The sequence below is a fragment of the Thunnus albacares genome, chromosome 5, assembly GCF_914725855.1.
Source record: "Thunnus albacares chromosome 5, fThuAlb1.1, whole genome shotgun sequence".
Lineage (NCBI taxonomy): Eukaryota > Metazoa > Chordata > Actinopteri > Scombriformes > Scombridae > Thunnus > Thunnus albacares.
In genome coordinates, this window is record NC_058110.1 from 27,558,198 (window position 1) to 27,579,383 (window position 21,186).

Consider the following 21,186-nt stretch of genomic DNA (forward strand, 5'->3'; position numbering starts at 1 on the left):
ATGTAAGCCAAATGTAAGCCAAATGTGAGCCAACGTATTTTGGCCAGGACTGCAGAGATATGTTCTCTATGTCTAGTGTTTGTACCAACTGTAGTCGGGCAACTGCTGCATTGCTCAGATAAGTAAATGAAGAATTAGAGTAGTCTGGGCGAGAGGAAACGAGGGTGTGGATAAGTGGTGTGGACAACTGTTTTTTTTGGAGTATTGGTTCAACTATTCCTGATTTGTAAATAGCACGATTGTCATCAAGTCAGAATACAAAGGCCTTTTTATGAGCGTTGTGCCCTCTTCAATCTTTCATCTTCATCTACAAACATGTATGCGCTTGATTCTGGTTTTCTTTATCCCGAGGCTATAAAAATAAAAAAAGAACATGTTTATGTTTACGTCTGTGAATATAAGAAGAAGCAGTAGCTATACTTATCTATTTTCACATTAAGTGCAGTTTGTTTTTGTCATGGGAAGCCGGGTGCGACTGTTTCCATATGTATTGTGTCAGACATGTTTTGCCAGCGGTGTGGGTGTGGGAAAGCAACAGCAGCAAATTGGAGGGAATGTGTGAATGGTTATATATGTGTGTGTGTGTGTGTGTGTTTGTGTGTGTGTGTGAGTATATTTGTGTGTGAAACAATACCCCGAGGCTCTCCAGTGATCACACTGATTCACTGCCCTCTCCCGCTGTACCCCCAGATACACACATTTTACAGCCGCATTCCTTCACTCCGAGGCCTGTCGGCGGCCCTGCAGCACGGCCGCCCCAATAGGAAAACACAGGAGGGGGGTCAGGGGGCACACCATTACTCTGAGAGACAAATAGGCCATCCAAATAAAACATGACACCCTGAACACGGGACCTGAACACGAAACTGGACCGCAGGTTGTGCACGCACGTCTTGTTCGAAGCTATCTTCCAGTTCAAACATTCCTGTTCACTATAACGGGGGTTTGACCTGGTTTCGGGATCCTCCTGTGGTTTATTTCTCATTGTTTCATTATGCTAACCTGCAAATATCGCCTGCTGTGATCCAGTTTTATGTTTCACTGTTGATTCTGGTATTTAAAAAGGATTTTCTCATAAGCCCACCTTGTAACATGTTTTGCAGTCGAGTGCTCGCATCTAGTCTTGGTTTGCCACTCTGCCTCAGTGACCCCTCATTAAATGATGTCAAGCATTTTATGCAGTCTCTTAAAAAGTTGCGTTTTTTAAGCAAACAAGTTCAGTGAGGTAGGACAGAGACTAAACACTGCATGAAGCGCATTGCTGGCAGTAAATGTTGACTGTTTCGGGATACTTGTGTATGTTATTGGGTGTAGGATGAGGCTGCAGGCGCTGGGAACACAGTATTCCCCCCCCCCCCCCCCCCCCCCCCCCGCAGCTTGTATGCTGCTGCTTTACTGCTCTGTTCCCTCAGACTGATTAGCAGATGTACATAAAAAAAACACAACTGCTCATTTTCAAGCGTTTTTGTGGCTGTTTTAACAAGGTAACTAAACAATGGACACTGTTTGGATCATCTTGCTCCCCACACACGTTGTCTCAATTTGTCTGGATTGACAGTAAAAGCTCACAAGAGGAAACCATAATGCAGGAGGGCGGGTGATCTTTGCCTTGTAAGGAGCCTCCGGGATGATTTCTCCATCTAAAACAATCATATGATTCACTCAGCCACTACGTTGCTAAGAGCTTGTATTGAAAACAATGGACGGTCCACTCAGCAACATTGGCCAGCTCAAGACTTCCACCTCTTCATGACAAATCTGTCATCCAGTATGCAATGTCTCAGACTGGCTGGAGCAATCAGCAGCACCTCACCACCCTTCCTCCTTGTATATGGGGAATGTAACAGGGGGGGAAAGAAAAGAGGATAGGAATTGTAAGTGTATTTAAGCGTGTGTGTGTGTTTGTGTGCGAGTTGAACAGAGACGCAAAAGAGAAGGAACTCGTTGAAACAGGAAGCCCAGGCAGGCTTTTACATTGGAGGAATTTCCTGCCTTTAAGATGTGTATCACAGCGTTTCTACAGTTGAGGAGAGACGGAGAGAGAGAGAGAGAGAGGAAGGAGGAGGAGGAAGCGAAATGTTCACTGTGTGTTTGAAAGGCATTTCAATACAGGTTTCTGGCTCAAGGTTTAGATGAAGAGCAGGTCTGAATCAAAGATTTATATGATTCAGAGCTGACCTCTGTTTCTCACAACAGTATAGCCCTCTGTTCACCAACCACATTTTCCATCATTACCCCCCAATTTCCTCACTCAACAAGTCTTTTTATCCACAACTAAATCACAAATCCAATACAGCCCAAAAAGGAGCTGGCAAACTGCTTAAAGGAACAAACAGAAGTGAAATCCTCCTGATTGTTGTGACTGGTAGCTTGTGTGTACAAACTACTGAGTCGCTTGTTGTGGTCTTTATTTACTGTCTGTTCCCGAGTGGTAAAATGGTGTTTATTCTGCGACTTAAAAGGCTAACAGTTGCCTAATGGCAGCCATCAGGGTGTCTTTCCACCCCGCCCCCATGCAGCCCATCAACGTCAGCTCACCGTTTGTGCCAGAAAGAGAAATGAGATGAGGACGGGGGTGTAGGCTGTGGACTCCGGGTATAAAGATCATTTGAAAGAGGAAGATAAAAATAGTGACTGCTTGCTGAAGGCGAAGGAGTTGTAAAAGTTAGATTTACACTTAAAGTAATCATTCAACATCTGGGCACCACCCAAAGGCCTCTCTTAGTGTCATTATCTTCACACAGTCATCAAAATATGAAGGTGTGAACTCTGTTCTCAAGCAGCTGCTTCTCCTTTCAGTGACACATTACAAATCATTATATGGCAATTACACAGATTTAATTAAATATGAAAGGAAACATCACTTGTCACCAGTCTGCCACTTTTTAAAGGAATAGTTCCTCATTTTTTCTTGTTAGTTAGTTAGATAAGAAGACCTTATAACACCTATCATGTCAACTGTTAAAAATATGTAATATAAAAAAAAAGTTGAGAAGCAGTGTGAGCACACTAAGTTCACACCCCCATATCTTGATATAACTGTGTGAAGATGACGGCACTAAGAGGCCTTGCGGTAACTCTATTAATAATTTGTCTCACTATATATCGGAAAACATATGCTCAGTTACCAGAGAGGAGGAATAGGAGTCGCTGAATGTGTGTGTTCATGGACTGTGTGTGTGTCTACGTGCATGTACATACAATATATACGCGCCTGGCCTTGCAGAAGTGCCAATCTGTCAGGTCTATATTTAAAATAGTCGGCCAGCTGTGTAGAGTCCTGTGAAATGTTCCATAAGTGTTTTGCTGCACTTCAGATCTGTTGCCATAGCGGCCAAGTGATGATGTCAAAGCTGAGGCACTGGAATAAAACCACACCCCCTTTTTTCAACGGAAATCACAGTTAGAGCAAGATGGAAAATATTGTTCAGTTAGCCAGACCCAATTACGCATCACCAAAAGCAGAATCAGGCTCTGGCTTCACACACAAAATATGCAAACGGTTGGAATACACTTTTATATGTGCTGGCTTGCAGGTTAAGTTGCTACTGGATGACACACATGCGCGCACACACACACACACACACACACACACACAGAGGGGGCAAAACACTTGAAAGGAATATTTCTCTTGTCAAATCATGATCCTTTAAGGGATCAAATAGATAATTGTGTGTGTAGATAACGCAAGAGCTGTTCAGTTCAAGGCAGACAGTAAAGGAGAGAATGACTAACAGCTGATACCAGTATTATCTATTTCCAAAGTATGTGTTTGTCCCCTCTGACTGACCTCATACATGAGGTCATGGCTCTCTGTGTACATGACTATGACGGCCACCTATGGCTTCAGACCTTTGGAATATCCAGATACACAAATCAAATTGGCATGAGCTGACGCACTATTTTAAATTTTATTGGTATGTTTGTGGCAGATGCACAAACATCTTCTCATGTTTATTGCGAAACAACAAATCACGATTCCGGTGGGAAAGTTTGGGCTCATTTTGACGGCTCCCAACCACGCCTGGGAGCCCGTTTCTCCTTCATCTTCATCTTTTAGACCTAAAAACAGAGTGAGAGAATGAGACCACTCCAGGATTAGGGCTGTGAACCATCAAGTGCCCCCAACAGCTGTGAACGGGCCCCCCTACCAGACACTCAGGATTACCCTCACCGGTCTGTATGGTCTACTCTTCGCCCCCCCCCCCCCCGTGTCGGGGTGCTTCAGAGTAGTTATAAATATGAGCAGCACTTGACAGAGAGTTCATGTTGCTACTGCCACACAGCCAAATTTGGCCCCTGTGTTCAATCCCTGAGGCTTCGAGTGAATCAGCTAAACCAACAGTCACTAATTCCAGCCTGCCCGGATAGGTTTATTAAAGGTCTCATTGCAGTGAGTAGTTGCTTCTCGCAGCCTAACCACTTTCCTCAGAACCAGTGATACCAAATCTTCCCACAACCCCCCCAGACAGCATTAGAAAACATCATATGCCCAAATCAGATCAACACTGTAATTAAGATAGAAATACATATGGATCACACATTTAGTTGCGAGGGTGTGTGGTAAAGGTATAATTAGTGTGGGGTTGTGCAAGTTAGTTATTGCTTGTATGTTTGGGAAAGTTTATTTGACCAGTGGAGCAGTGGATGTGTTTATTTCTGGTTTTTGCAAAAAGAAAAATACAGAATTATAGAGACTTTTGGGAAATGTCAAAATTATGAACACAGGTTTGTGGTTATTGCCAAAGAAAGTTTGGCTTTAACGGAGAGAAAACAATGCTTTGTAATAGTTTGCATTGCTGGCTTATCTGTGAAAACCTCAACAGATAAAGATCAATGAGATTATCATGTAATAGAGAGCAGACACATGCCACCAGCAGACCTTATATTAGCTGGACATTTGAAGTTTCATTGACCCTTCCACCACCTATCAGGTCGTCTTCTCTGACAGCAACTTCAACCTCAAAAGGTGAAGATAACTGTGAGATAAAAATCCAAAGGAGGGTTTTTGATCCTTTGTTCTTTTGGTTAATTAGTATCGTTGATAAGAAAGTCTCAGAGCTCAAAAGCGCAAAAGTGATCGCGTTTTTACCGCATTGGTAAACAAATACTGAGAGATAGGTTAGTAGATGAGAAGACTCCTGTCCAAAGTTTTTCTTTTAGGGAATCACAGGCTCCTCCTCTTCCAAAACTTTTGTCACGGGTGTGGGAACTCCCTGCTCCATGTATCATGATTAGGTGAGCAGAGAAGGCGTGGGCCTGGAGAGAGGCAGAGAGAGGAGAGAGGACGCAGAGAGGAGCTGACGGAGCATTAATGAGATACTGGCCGGTTAGAGTTACAGGGATGCAGTTTTAGCCATATTCCACCACTGTCTTTACGCTTGCTCTGTGGACTTGAAAATCACGAACAATTGGGACGATTTCGCCATTTAAAAGAAACTTTGGTGGATTTATTTATTCGTAAAAAAAAAAACATGGGCTTGGAACGATTTCGCGCAAAGACGCCGGGGACGGTATCCCTTCTCGCCCGCTCACTCCTTTGTATTCTCGGGCTATTACTCACTTTTTCCCAGCCTGTCTGCGAGGCGTTTAACTTGGACGTGGAGAACCCAGCTGTTTACAGCGGACCTACAGGGAGCTACTTCGGATATGCGGTTGACTTTTATTTGGCAGATTCTGCCAGGTGAGTTTCTTTAACAGATAAATAATCCAAATTTCCGAAATTCTCACAGTGAAAAGAAAGAGGATTGTCTTCTCAGCAACAAGCTCCGGTGCAAAGTTTGAAACATTTGTTTATGATTTTATCTGGGCACTTCACAAAACCCAGTTGTACACAAATATGTTGCGCGCAGGGTGTACTTTCCATTGCACTTTATCGGGGTTTTTTGCCAAACTTGAGAACACTTACAACTCCCCTGTTAAAGTTACACAGTAAGTTTCCAATAGGAGAAAGACACGCATTTCGTTTGTGGGATGTTGTTTTGGCTCAGACATTAAATCAAGGTTTTATGTCTATTCTGTGCTCTCTAGACACATGCTTTACGCACGGCGCGCACGCCCTCAGTGCACATACAAGTCACTGTAATTGAATTTGATCAGGGAATCGCATTTGTGCTCTAAATGACTGTTATGTATTAAACCGGGAATGGTGCCAATATAAGAGTAACGATTTCATCATAAAAAATTATTGGAATCACCCACAAATCCTAATCTCATTGTCCTACATAATGACATTTAATTCTGACCTTTTAATCTGCTCTCTCCTTTAAATGCCAGAAAAAGCCTGTTAACTGCTTAGCCATCACATCATATTGCTCTGAAATGCTGCAGCTGATTGTGATGCTTCTTGGCTCAGTGGGGACGTGATCTCTGTGACACTCGGCATGCTACCACTATCTCAGCATTCTTCCAGATGAGCTTTTGGCATCAGTCATTTTGAGGGACTTAAACTCATGCATGACATACCTGTGGTCGAGTCTACCCCAGTAGTCTGTGGACAATATAATAATGTGGGCCATCCTGACTGTCCTAGGAGCATGGAGTCTTTGTATCAACTGGGGTGCATCGAAAAGCAAGGCACGGGTTAATTTAGTTGCTGACAGATCTGCATTTGAGTTGCTACCCATTCAGTACATTTTGGTGAGCCTAGTACCCAACCCTGTAATCGTAATAATCATTAACAAAAGGTTGTGCAGCCGCAGTCAAGGTTTCACTCAGACATAATCAGACTTCCTGGCTGAGTCTGTGTCTGCTGAGCACCAGCAGTGTCTCAGCCGAATGTTCAACCAGCCAGCATGCTGGGATTTGAGAAAGGGCTTTGTGCCGAGTGGGCCGCCAGCAGCAGCTCTAGTTTCCCTGTTTCTCCTCCCCACTTCCCTGGACGGCAGACAGTCAGACATGGGGAGATTTCCCCCCTCTTCCCCCGTCCCTCTCTTTAAAAGCCTACTGCTATTGGTCTTTATTTCTCTGCTTGCATGGGAAACAGGGGCTTCAGGAGAGCGGTATGATTTAGGACGTGAAGCTTGTATGCATGGACCCCTCGTTTCTCTTCAACATCCCCCTCCTTACTTCCTCCAATGCTGATGTCATTCTGCAGGGTTTTTTAATTCATCCATTCCCTAGACCTTCCCCCACTGTCTAGCCTCTCTCCTCATCATCCCTCCTTGTTTCATTGAGTATGAGACAGAATAAACGTCATCTTACTGATGACTTAATCTGAACCTTTCTCCAGTTGAGACACCATGCTTATGGAGGAGGAGACGAGACAATAGTTTGTATGTGCAGAGCAGGAATAATATTTAAGTGTAGCTTCTTACAACCTCACTGCCCTGTAATTTCCCTGTGGATATGTGTTCACAAGTCAAATGTCAAAGAAAACAAAGTATGAGAGAGCTGATTTAAGACCTCGCATTTATCTGCAGACCACATGTATACGCCACCAGTTTCTTAGAAGCCGACACATCAAAACATATGAGTGGAGTCGTGAAATGAGTTTCTCTTATCTCTTGTGTTTTGCCATCACATCATCTTTGCCAACGCTTTGGAGACATGGGGAGCGGGGGAGTAGCTGGAATCTCGAGGTGAGGTCAGTCGAGGGTTGCACGGGGAGTTTCTTCTTGTCAGGACGACTTGTACAAAGCTCAGCTTGGAACTTATGAGTAAAATTATTGCTGCTTTTGAAGAACTTTGGCCAAATGGTGTTCATCAGTGCAAGGACTACAGCGGTGCATCGGTAGAAAATGATGGTAGATGTACATGCAGAGACGAGGGAAGAAGATGCTGTCAGGCCTACAAACAGACACAAAGGCTTACTTTCTCCCAGTTTGACGCAGAGTTAATATATGCGGGTCTGTCGTGCCCTTCAGCCTGGTGTAATAAAATTAAGTTTGGACACATGCAGGCGGCCCACCATGGAAGAACGCCTGAGGATAGTGTCTGTGAACTGTGTGTGACAGCTCTTGTAGATACACACAGGAAGGGCAAGAGGATATATGGTCCCCTGTTGTGAGTGTGTGTGTATGTTATTCCATGTTGAGTGAAGATTAACTCTTCAGTCTGGCTGCAGTGTGTGTGTATGTCATACCCCATGCATACATCATGGGAAGGACCTCTTAGGGATGAGTCTTTCCTCCAACACTTAATAATCAAACAGAAACTGACTCCTCGTTGACTTTTTCTGGTGCCAGGCGGAGATAAGGGAGTGGATCATACAGAGATAGAAAGAGTCAAAGGTCAGGGGCTGTAAATAATAACAGACCTAGCCTGGAGTGTATGAAAGCAGCTTCTGGTGCATGTCCACAAGTGAAGTCAGTGACTGTTTGTAAAAAAAAAAAAAGTATCTCAAGTTGGACTTGAGTGTCAGTGTTCGATGACGGAAGACCCTCTGATGGAGACAGTAATGTGTTCCAGTCCATGCATGAGCTTCAGTGATGTGTCGGTGATGTGCATTAGCTCACAGATGGTTTGGCCATGACGAACACATGCAGAGGTCAGCCGGTCCATGTAGGTCACTCTCCTGGAGTTTACCTCAAACAGGGTTAGAGTTGAACTAATATTGACATTGGACTGCAGTTCTCTTGTGGCCACTAAAGCAGCAATGTTTTCTCTGCGTCTACGCAGACGTCCCTCTCCATATATGATCACTCTCATTTCTGTTAATGTTTTCACTGGTGTCCCTTTCTATGGACCTGTTGCTAAATCAAACCAGTGTTTGATTTGCAGGAGCACAGCTTGTATATTTGGGCTGCCAAACTTTTCTTCATCCAGGTTCTCTTCATCATGTGCAGACAATGGGGCTCTTTGTCTGACAGCAGAAATTGTTTACTGTTTTCCATTGGAGGAAGTCTCAGTATGACTCATTTCTTTCTTAAATTATTGGCCTTCAGAATAGCTGCTTTAATTTTCTGTTGTCAAACTTTGTATACACCTACAACAATCAGGCCAGTAGGTTGGGAACATCATTGTCTGTTGCTATAAAGGTCAATTGGGATATACTTAGCCTGGCTACACAGCAGTCTGTCTCAAACATAAACTGCCTGTCTAGGTTTTACTGGTCTGTTGGTAAAAGGGGATTCATATAATGAGCCTGTGTGTGTGTTTCACTGGAAAAAGATGTCGTTCTCAGGCACAATGCCTGATTTCAGGCATGGAGCAGTTTTAAATTCATATAATACTTAATTCAATACACTGTACATATTTCCTCCGGGACAATTTTTCAGGCTCACAAATCTTTTCTTGCTTTAATTCCTGTGATGTGTTCAGGGGGCCCATGGACCTGTCACGTCTGCTGTGTAAGGTTGGGAATGCCCCCGCGACGTCATGTCTACTCTAGAGTTGAGTTGGCCATTGGTCAGGGTCATCCTGACTCATACTTTACTAGATTTAATCTCTGACTGCCAGTAGGCCTGGTTTGTTTTAACCCTCAGGTCACGAAATGACTCACATCTATGGTAACTTGATAAAGACTATCCTTTATATAGCAATAAGCACATGACGCCATCTTATGACAATCTACTAGATGAAATTCAAATTAACCTCAGTTCTCATATTTGAGATGGAAATGAGACGTAATCTTCAGCCATTACTCTGTATGGATCTCTCTGTGTGTGTATATGCATGTGTGGGTGCGGCTGGGTTGGGGGTGTACAGACAAAGTGTTTCAACAGCTGCTTCACCCCCCATCCCCACGTTTAATACAACAGCCTCTCTATCCTGAGGTGAGAGGACTGGACCCCCTGGCGTAGGCATTGTGGAGAGGTGTGAAACACCGGCAGTTAAACTCTCTGCAGGGGGATTTTAGGGCAGTTGGGCTATGAAGGTGGTAAGAGGTGGGGTGTATTTGGGGGGGGTGGGGTTGGACAACAGTTTGCTATCAGAGAATGCATAGATTAGACCATTAGTCATTTTGATGTTTTTTTTAAGTGGCAGGATGTTTCAAAATTCTCACATAACTCTTGTGAGTTGACATGGTCTGCGGTTTTGACAAAACAGCTGGTGGTTTTAACACATTAAGTGTAAAAACCCCCATAACGATGATAGAATATGGTTTCAGAATGACTGCTGCTTGCTGAGAGGTCAGAAGTTAAAAACAATGATCGCTAAATCAGCTTGGTGTCGACTTGCTGATTCAGTTACCAGACTAGTAACTCCTACCTATCTGCAAAGTAAAATCATAAACTGTAATTTTAAGTTGCCTTAGGATGTCCACACAATTTTTTGCGTGACAATAAACAACATTGTTTGGCTACTTTGGCTAGCAGCACTTGTAATTTGTAGGCCACCTGTTGCCCCTCACTATTATCCTTTTGAGAATAGTGAGGAAGTGGTTTTGTGGTGATGGTGAGATCAGATCCTTGACAGACCGGACTGTTTATCTGATCAACATTGGTTGGTGCGGGTTCAGATCTTAGTGGCTCTGTTTCAAGTTTATCCTGGGATGTGGAAATGTCTATAAATTGCTATAAAAGACATGACTTTCTCCAGGCTTGTAGAGCAAGATACAAATCCTTTATCTGTGACTTACGGTACCATCTGACCGTTAACAAAAAAATGTGGCTTCAGCAAAGCACAGTAGACTCTCTGTACTCAGCACACACACCATCCCAGCAGGCACTGCTACTCTCATCATCTGCAAGCTCCTGGACAGCAGCGCTGAGAACACGTGTGTATGTTGTGTGTGTGTGTGTGTGTGTGTGTGTGAATGAATAGACGATCGTCCATATGGCAGCCGTAAGGATTCAAACAGCTACTGTCTGGCCTTGGCTAGGACGTGAGACTATTTGTATGGCTCCATGTGGTCTAGAATAAGTCATCACACACTACTTGTGCTTCTCCTTTTTTTGTCATTCAGCTGATCTCACTCTTAAGTGCCTATGCACGTTTTGAAAAGTAAATATTGCTGTGGGATGACATCATACAATTACATATTTCATTTGCTGATCATGAACTGTCCACCTCCATATTTCTGTTCCTATCGATCCAGATGTAATTTAATGTTGGTGAGGTGATTCTTCAGAGTTTTTTTGTATTTTGGCATGCTCCATTTGTCCACTGCAGGAATGAGAGCAGTGAAGGTCAAGAGTTGCCACCGGCTCAAATCAGGTCACTGCTTGAGTTCCTTTACTGATATGGAACCACTCCAGTGCTTAAGCATGTGTTGATAGCTCAGTGTAAACTCCACGGGTCACTGTACATGTTTTTCTGAGGTGTTGCTGAGGCTTGTGAAGACCAGCTCCTTTTTCTCTCTCCACCCGCTCCCCGGGCGTCTTTGCCATAGTGTTCGTTGAGACGTGTTTATGACAGCAGATGGTGACTGCATCTGGCACTGGCGGGCTTAACAAATGCGACTGTGATCCCCCCCCCCCCCCCCCTTCTTTCTAGCTTAAAGCGGTTATAATAGTGTTGAAGTGACATCAGCTTTGCAGCTGGCTAGAAGACAATTAAATGTGGAATCGGGGAAAAATGTTTGGGTTGAAGAGGAGGGAGCAATGGAGGAATTTACCCTCTGACAACCTCCTTCTGTAACCTCACCATAAACTGCATTAGCCATGGCTACGCATGATAGTGTCACATCAGCAAGTTCCAGCACTCTGCATCGCCCCTAATTTTTCAACCCCACATAAAATAGTGGTTACAGTCTGGCAATTATGGTATGGTGAGATATTTTTGTAGAATGTCCTCTGATTGCTTGGGCTTCAAATGAGACAAAACCCTGTCCTTGGTTAAAGTGAAGCTGTTGTTTATGCATTCCTCACATGCAACCCGACTCCCTTACAGTAGTTTAATTAACGCTTAATTGTCAGCTGGGAGGTGGAGGTCATTAGTGGCTGCTGTATGGCAGCTAGTGGGGTTGGCTATGCTAGACATGGTGAAGGTGCTAATTCTTTTCATCCACCTACTCCACCACAAGGAAATATGTCAGCTCTCACTATTATGAAATGGGTTTGCTATTTGTCCAGTGCAACTTGAAGCTGACAAATGAGCAAGTGAATATTGGTTTAATTCTCCAGTAGCCAAAACACTTCAGTGAGCATCACTAAAGACTGGTCACGGCTTTTTAAATGCATGCTGAGCTACATTTGTCAGCATGCTGTGATCCCCACCAAACCTGTGATGGTGCTGCTTTCAATCCCACAATGAACAGTGTTTTTTCTCTGGACTCACCTTAGTCACTGTGGCTCAAAAACAACATGAGCATGTCTGTCCTTGTCCATGTCTGCTGAACAGCTGACGGTCGCTCGCCCCCAACCAATTACATATATTTGCATACCCATCCCAAGAGCCGGTAATACACTCTCCTACCTTTACAAAAGAATTTGTAATGCAGCACCCAGCCGGCTGCAGATAGAGCTACATTAAATGCTAATGATACAAAATCTCTACCCTTAGAGCACATAGCAGATAAAGTGTAGGGGTGGGTAAATGCCAGTTAGTACAATACTGATCCTTGCCAGATAAAGACCTATTAAATGCTAATTCCTCCTCATTTACAGCACTTTCAGATCACTATCAACCTGTGTTTGTGTTAAAATGCATGTCTGCACATTTGGGTGTATCTGTGCAAGGTAGTGAAAACTCGCCTCAATTGCCAAAATGCTGATTAAAGCATGATCTGCCTGTTTTGTTATTTCCTGTATTTTTTTTCCCCTTTGAAAAGCTGCCACCACCAATGATGGCTGGACTGTGTTCAGATCTGATTCAACAAAAGATGCTGCTGCTTCCAATTTCCCTGCCCTTTTTATTGTGTACATGCTCCTCCAGTGGTGTCGTTTATTGCGTACATGTGCTTGCATTCACATTATTTCTAAAAGGTTTTTTTTTTTTTCATAGGAACATCAGTTGAACTTTGCTCTGAAAGAAACTTTCAGCCTTGTTCCTCTGGGGAATTTGTCTGAAACATAAGTTTATCTTTTGAAATGTATGTTTCTCAATTAGATTTAGAGGGCTTGCAGCTGACAGGCGTACTGACTCGTTGATGTGCGCTGAAGTGTCGTCAGCTTGTGTTAAATATTTACTGACTGCTTGCATATTTTTGTGCGTGAGTATAAAGACAGGGAGATCTTCAGCTGTCTCATTGTGAAAATCTGTAACCAGGAAGGCTCTGTGATTTAGATTATTGTACAGGTGGAGCTCTGCTGCTCTACTGGGATATTCCTGTGTCTGCATATGTGGTCAGAAATAAAGGGGGGCACGGTTTCTTTCTCTCCAAGTTGAACTGGTTTGTTTCTTTTTCTCTCTTCCAACACAAACTGGGAATTTCTGCTCCACATTTGGAATTGGCGATGTACTGTATCTCCTCTGAGGTATTAAGACCCAGTAATGCTGAGATATTAAACTCAAAACGTCTGCTCTCTGACCTTCCTTTTCTTCTCCCACAGTTGTGTGTTTTCAAAACCATAGCTTTGTTCTGACCACCAACACGCCCTGCTGGCCCACTTCTGAGTTTTTCCATAAGCCATCCCATAACTTTTTGCGTTTTGTCATCTGAGGTAATAGATAGGTTCAGTGGGATTAATTAGCATGGATAACAAGGCCTTGGAATATTGCACGGCTAAACTGCTTTTTGACTCATACTGGATCTCCTGTCTTCCACTGGACCCTGCTGAGTAGTTATCCTTGGGGGCTGGATGCTAAGTTTAACCAAAATGTAAACGTTCATGTACTATTGGAAGATCTGGGGCAGGAAAGGGTGTGCTCTTCCTGATTTGGAACCCCCTAGACACCATCAGCTCTCAGTGGTGTCATGCCTCCTTTACCCACATCAATGTCGGCACACTGTGATGTGATGCTTGTCGGGTCAAGTGGGTCCAGAATGAGGTAATGGCTTAGCCGCCCACTTAAGACACATTATCTACTCATTTTTTTCCCAACTTGCCTAACTCCTGGTTTTCCTCATTGATGTATCATCGTTTCCGCCTTTTCTTCCTCTCTTTCATCTCTGAGGTCTGTTCTTAGTCGGAGTCACCTGTAAACTCACCGATTCTTTATGTTTATTGAAGTGGTCGGCTGCCCTTCCTGTAGCTGTACAGTGTAGCTCCAAGGACATGGATGTTTGGTGTCACAGCTGTGGAAACAAGAGTGTGACTCCACTTAGCCTGTCTGCTTTCTTGTTTTCCTATTGAATATGCCCCACAGGGGTGCATGTGTGACTGTGCAAGTGTTTCTCCTTGTGAGTCTGACTGCACACAAGCCCAGTGAGCGTGTCTGTGAACATCACGTGTACACGTCGTAGCAGCAATTTCCCCCGGTTGTATGGGATTATGTAACGGTGCTGCAACCTGTTAAAATGTTTTGCTCCTGAGTCAGAATACAGCTTGCTAAGCGGTAAAATGTGCGCACTGCATCATGATTAAAGCTGCCGAGTGGGAGGTCTAGAATGCTAATTTTAATTGAGGCCAGGCTAAGAGCTAACGATTGCGAACCTTTTACAATGGTTTGGTAAAGAGATTCAGGTTCATAAGGATTCTGTGGTTTGGTAAACTTGTAATATTTGATTTACAGCAAGTTGTCTCTCTTTCTGTCTCTCCTTTGCAGTGCGAGTGTGGTGATAGGAGCTCCCAAGGCCAACACAACGCAGAACAATGTTAAACAGGGAGGATCTGTCTTCTACTGTCCATGGAGCCTCGGCCAATCAGATTGTCACCCCATTGAGTTTGATACCGAAGGTAAGCCTTATGACTGGCATACAAGCAGTGTGTTCACATGCTGTTTGGAAGGCTTGAAATCTGGGACTTTTAGTTAGCTGCCAAAGAATAATGTGTTCACTTATAATTTTGCTTGAGGAGAAATGCTAAAAAAAAAAAGCTCTGTTTTTTCATTTTAACTGTGCAGATTAACCAATACTGCCCTTTGTCTTACTGCGTGGTTGTTTGAGAAGTTGAGAGACTGCAGATGATGTTTAAGCTTCTCAGTACACTTCTCAAGCCAGCAGAGCATTTCCTTTTTGCTCCTGTTGTCAGCAGCAGGTCTGGATCAGGCGTCAGTGTTCCACTCCACTGAACTGTTGTCGGCTACATTGGTTCCTGGACACAGGATGATCTCTTTTTCCTGTTTGTGTCCTTTCTTTGGGGATGAAAAGAATAATGGGGTGTTGAACAGGTTTTTGAAGGATACTCCTTCCTTCCTCTAAGTCGTGTTTGTGTTGCCCTGCCCCAGGAGTTATAGGGAGATAAGAAACCAATAAACAAATAAGTCAGACAAAGAAATCTCCTGTTTGTATGACAGGTAAAGCAGACACCACCAGTTGTGACAAAAGGACTCCAGTTATTAGGTAAAGTGGTTTGGGAGAACACGAGGAAGTCCATGAGGTTGTCTAATGAATGGATTCAACTTTCGGTGTGTTGACAGAGGACCCACCAGCCTTTTTTTGCACAATGGAGACATAGCAAAGTGAGGAAAGGTACAATCAGAGTAAAAAGAATGTGTAGTTACTAGCTTTTAGATTAAACCTGAAAACACACACAAACAGGATGAATCACACATGTAGAGGGACAGTTACCACAACACTTTGGCTTCTTTCCTGAGAAATCAAAGCTCAGCACTGTGAGCCAACTTAAATTTACCGTCCATAATGCACAATAGGGAGAAATATTCCACTGAGTGTTTCACAAGCCTGTTTTAACAACATTCTTTTATTGGACCCTGCTGCTTGGTACCCTTTTCTCCACTATTTTTGCACTGTTTTTCTTGCAACATAAAATGTGTTGCACATCCCTGGGTGCTGGCTGGAGGCCACGGCGAGTGATGTCATGTGCAAGCAGCGAGGCCTCACCGTGAAGGTTAGTCCCCTGAGCAGAGAGTGTCCTTCATATTTTGAAGGGGGCTTTGAAGGAGTGCCAGAGCCGGTTCCGACATCTGGATCACAGCGGAGTCGTCGTACAGTGGAGGAATACCCGATACATAGACATCTGTATGCAAATGTGTCTGTGCCAAACAGCTGTTACATTGATGACATTTACTGGTGCAATTAATTTATTGTAGTTGTGACTGTTTTCTTGGCCACTTCTGATACTAAAAACTAGAGCAATAAAAAAAAAAAGCAGTCAGTGGTGATGCTGCCAGTCGGAACCTTTCTTTTTAATAACTTTCTTCACTGGGAATGCTTGAATAAAAGAGCGCTACTACATTATATTTTATCTTCCACTAGATAATTGGTACCTAGTGTATTCCTATAACAAAGTGGTGTCAGAGGTCTCCCCTGTTTCTCGGTGTGTTTGAGCCCTGACCCACAGGCCACAGACCCTCTTAATTAAGCCTAACTAATTGGGTCAAAGTGGCCATAGGCACCCTCCCATCCACTTCCTCTTCCATTGAGATAAGAGCCTGTCTATGGATCAGTGAGAAGGAGAAGGGAGCAAGGGCAGCAGGGAGGGTGTGATAGGGGCGCATGCAGGATGGGAGGAAGGGAGGGGAGGTGAGAAGGCCAAAGGGAGGGAGGCGACGGAGGAAAGAGGGAGAAACCAGAGCCCTGTTCCTCCATTCTGTCCCCCTCTGTTCTCCTGCTGTCTGTACTCCCACAGGGACAGCTGATGTGATGAGTGAATTTGGCCATTTGTCTTCTGCCCCATTGACACACACAAAAATACACACAGACACACTCACAGTGAGAGGCTGTAACCCCACTAATGGCTGTCCTCTCACACACAGTTCAAAGGCAAAATCGAGTCTATGGATGCACTCCAGACCTCCACGCTCCTCTGCTGGTCCCAGGAGAGACTGGGCCGGGCACACAGCACTAACCGGCCTCCCAGGGGGACTTCGGTCAGATGACATGTTGTGGTGGCCCGTCTCCGGGTTTCACTCTTATCTCCCTTCTAAATCTCCCCTATTTTCATCTGAGAGCATTTCACGTGACTCCAGCTGGCTGCCCTCAGTCGCCTCACAGACAACAAACAGAACTTTTCATCACTCATTATAGTGACACAGAACTAATGGTGGAACGAATGCTGCCATGTGAGAACTTTACTTGGCTTCTTAAAGCGGTGACGTTGATGTGCGTTCTCTCTTTCACATGCCCAGATAACTGATCACAATTATGCGCTATGAAGCACAAGCAAACTTTTTCGCTCTTACTCCTCGTTGCCTTGGTAACATGATTCAAACATACACAATCCTGCTCAGCTTCTACAGTCCTCTCGTGGTTTTGCGTTTGCCTTATCCAAACAGAGACCCCTGAGTTATGAAAATATTAAGAAGGTGTATGCTTTAAGAACATGCAGCTAAGGCAGATTAGTTAAAGTAACAAGCTTATAAGGAGCTGTTTGAAGTGTGGGTCATGTTATTGCCTGTATGGCTAAAGCACTTCTTTTCACACATAGACTCCTGGACACTTAACACAGTGGGGGCAGGGTTGACTTCTGTCAGCCCATGATGAATTATGTTAGCAGGAAAGCCCAGTGATCGAGATTAAGCAGAAATACAGTTGGGTTATTAAAAAACTCTAATCTCTCTGCTTCCAGTCTTGGGTGAGGGGAGGCAGCACTCCCTGTAAGCAAAGGAGAGAAAGGGCGGTATAGACATGGAGACTTGGACGAGATAGTGTAAAGAAAAATGAATAGGAAGATGGAGATAATATTGAAAATGAAAACAGAGTAACTGAGAGAGAAGTGTGTGCCTAAACAGAGATGACTGGGAGGTTGCTATGAGGAAGCCGGGCTACAGTGTGTATGTTTTCCTTGGACCCTGGCCCCTTCGCTGTTTCCACAAAGACACAGAGCAGGCCTTCACCCCCAGCTCCAGGCTGCCTAGTTGGCTGGGAAGAAAGAGTAGGGGCGGACAGGCATGGGATAGAGAGGCCTGACACACAGCCTGCTTTCTTCACATCCGCATAGGTCATGATCTCTTGCAGTATCTATCAGTCCTCCAGTTCCTGGAGAGATGCTGCTTTGCACTTTTGCAACACGCCCGTGGTTTGACGAAGTATAGAGGGGAAATGAGTCCAAGGCTGTAAAGGATTAGGGCGGAGTGGTTCTTCAACTCACATTTGCACTTCCGTTACAGATGTCAACTCATACACTGGAATGTCAGTGTTCAGTTTATGAGCTATAGGATGGTGATATGACTTCCTTGCCTAATCAATTTGTTTGCATTTCATTCTCCATCGCAGCACAGATGTAACATCTGTCTTCCAATAAAGTTGTGTTTAAATCTGACTCCCCGGACCATCTGTCACGTCACCTGCTGCTGTCAAGTGTGAAGTGTTGAAGTGGGAGATCAGCGTCAATGGCCAGGTGGTCAAACAGAGCCAAGGGTCAATGAGGTTAAGTTAGGCCAGGCTAGTCCATACCCGGCCAGGCTAAGAGAACTACTATCTCCTGATCTCCTAAACAGTGGCCGTGTAGCACATACCATTCTTTTCAAATTCTCACCCTGATCGTCTTTGCATGAAAAATAGTGTAACTGGAGTCTTAAAGCCTGCTGTCCGCCAGCTGTCCAGATGTTTCCAAAGGCCTGGGAGGGGAAGGCTACTTGAGGTCCAGCTGAAGGAATGAATGTTTCGTTATGTTTTTATAATGCTATCACTTAGTTTCATTTTCTTGTGTCTTTTCCCCAGGGGATCGCACTGCCATTCTCAACAACACAGAACATCAGGTTGATTTCAAGTCCCACCAATGGTTCGGCGCCACCGTGCGTTCCCACGGTGACACAATTCTGGTAAGGTGACCCACTCAAAGATGATTTTGGGGGCTGGGCAGGGAAGGACTAGAGTTTCAGCCCTACCTTTCTCCATTGGTGTTCTCCACTGTTATGATTAGGGCTTTCACTGAAGTCTGTTCTGGCCACATGACTGTGAGAAACTTTCTTCTTCAAATGATGTCTCACTCAGGGGGAATGTGTATGTTCTTTGTCAGAAATTTGTCTCCCAGATTACTGTCCATTAAGTTGTTGTCATTCAGTTCCAATTTTGTACTTCCAGTCTCGACACACCGTAAAGAAATGTTTTGTGCCCTTCCTGTGACATCAAAGTTGAGCCGCCTGTTGTTTGGTCTGATAGTATGGGTTGTGACCTGGGTTGAGTTACGTGGTTACCCTGCTCCAGATGTACCACTGACCTCAGCCCAGGTCTCCTCCTGAGTTCACCCGGGTGTTGTTGCAACTGGAAAAACATCTCCCAACCTAAAAGCTCACCCCATTCATCAACACATCTCCTCCCTCCCACCCCGCCCCCCTACCAATCCCCATCTTTCTCCACCTCCTCTCTACCCCAGGCTTGCGCTCCCCTCTATTCCTGGCGGACTGAAAAGGACACTCCCCATTCTGACGCTACAGGAACCTGCTACCTCTCAGTTCATAATTTCACCAAATTCGTGGAGTATGCTCCCTGCCGCACAGGTAACTGTCACCTCTCTTCAAATCTCCAGTGACGTTAACATTGATCTATTTTATATAGACTTATCTTAATATGACAGCTGAGCTCTATGTGGGAGTTAGATAAGTGTTAAATTTTCTTTTTCCATGATTTTCATCAAATATTATTAGTTGAATATTAATAGTTATAACTTAAATCATTCATGATGCACCACTCCACTTCTGTCTTCTGTTTCAGAGATCAGTGAAGAGGCAGGACAAGGCTACTGCCAGGGAGGATTTAGTGCTGACTTCACAACGGTAATAACTATGTTCCTGTCAGTGAACAACCAGAGATTTATGGGCTAATTTTTTCTTTTTTCATTGTAGTAATTCGCAGGTTTTATCTTTCAGGATGGCAAAGTGGTGTTGGGAGGGCCAGGCAGCTACTTTTGGCAAGGTATTTAGGACATACCAATCAAGCATGTTAAAAATCCTAAAAAACAAGCCTCAAAATGTTCTTCCAAGTTAATTCGCATTACCGTTTTTCTCTTTGTTTTTATTTTAGGTCAGGTGATCTCTGCAGCTAAGGAGGACATTATCAAAGCGTACTACCCAGGCTATTTTATGCAGTCTGTGGGTGGCCAGATCCAGACCAAACAGGTCCAGGCTAAACATGATGACAGCTATCAGGGTAAGGGAGGCTGACTAAAATGTAAACTCTTAGTTTGTTAGCCATGCAAGCTTAGACTAATGTCTGTACTCTTGTGTTGCTTTCAGGCTACTCTGTTGCTGTCGGGGAATTCAGTGGTGATCAGGTGGAAGGTAAGTCCATCAAATATATACCCATGTGGCCAATGTTAGGTGAGGCGTAAAGTAAAACACATAAGGGCAGACACATAGAAATGCAAAGGCTACAGCTGAAATGAACATAAACTCAAGTCAGCTAATATATTTTACATGATTACTGAGCTGGAAACCTTGTCAATAGAATCCTCCTGCTGTGCTTGACCTGCATATTTTACCCTCCCTAAATCTTTGCTTCATTTCTCTATGCACCTCTCAGATTTTGTGGCTGGTGTTCCAAAAGGACTCATGCTTTACGGTTTGGTAAGAAAGCTTAATCATCACTTTCATTTTGGCTCTCATTTTGTTGCTTTGAGAATGAGAGACCTGGGCTTTAGACTTGGGACTAACACAGGAAAATAAAGGAAAAAAAATAGCCTTAGCGATATTGTCACAACGGGGATTGTTTTTTCAGTGAATTCCATACCAGAGACTATGCTTATATTAGACCTTATAAAAAGATGTTCACCATATGTGGCTGCTGTGTTGCAGGTGTCCATTCTGAATGGTACAGATCTGAAGGCCTTGATTAACTACACTGGCGAGCAGGTGAGTCAGAGAGGTCCTATGTCCGCCCTCTATACAGAAAGATCCTTCATGCTTCCTCTGTGTGTTCATGGCTTGGCCTCTTATGTGAGCTCTTAATTTGTTGAGTCAGTGTAAGCAAAAATAATTTCCTTTCCAATGTTCTCTTTACTAGATTTTGGTCTCTTTCGTGGTTTGCTGTAAAGCTCAATTATTGAGGGGAAAGTGCAGTGGCAATTTGTGCAAATGGTTCTGGGAATAGAAAAGCACTGAGCTCGTTTAAAGTGATGATTGACTCAGCTGAATAAATAAAATCACAATTGAATTTGCTTACATTCTGGCAATTTAGACCGTGTCTTCAGACTGAGCTTCATGACAGAAAATTTAGAAAATGAAACAGAACTGGAACAGAAATGGAACTAAACTGGGCCTATCATGCAACAAACCTGTAAAACCCATCAAGCCTTCATGTTTCCTTCAGGCCTCCCTTTATTCTATCAATGCTGAAAGCTAGTTTGAAGTTTGCAATAG

General features: G+C 44.0%; 1 protein-coding gene across 1 annotated transcript in view; it reads left to right on the forward strand.

Annotated features, from left to right (window-relative positions):
- The first annotated feature begins 5,245 nt into the window (after nucleotides 1–5,245).
- itga5 (integrin, alpha 5 (fibronectin receptor, alpha polypeptide)) overlaps nucleotides 5,246–21,186 on the forward strand; it is a 32,685-nt gene continuing 16,744 nt past the window's right edge. The window contains exons 1-10 of the mRNA XM_044352220.1: nucleotides 5,246–5,683; nucleotides 14,533–14,663; nucleotides 18,551–18,651; nucleotides 19,206–19,329; nucleotides 19,544–19,605; nucleotides 19,699–19,744; nucleotides 19,853–19,978; nucleotides 20,065–20,109; nucleotides 20,351–20,394; nucleotides 20,623–20,679. Coding sequence (XP_044208155.1) covers nucleotides 5,475–5,683; nucleotides 14,533–14,663; nucleotides 18,551–18,651; nucleotides 19,206–19,329; nucleotides 19,544–19,605; nucleotides 19,699–19,744; nucleotides 19,853–19,978; nucleotides 20,065–20,109; nucleotides 20,351–20,394; nucleotides 20,623–20,679 — 945 coding nt within the window. The 5' untranslated portion in view covers nucleotides 5,246–5,474. The remainder of the gene's footprint in view (nucleotides 5,684–14,532; nucleotides 14,664–18,550; nucleotides 18,652–19,205; nucleotides 19,330–19,543; nucleotides 19,606–19,698; nucleotides 19,745–19,852; nucleotides 19,979–20,064; nucleotides 20,110–20,350; nucleotides 20,395–20,622; nucleotides 20,680–21,186) is intronic.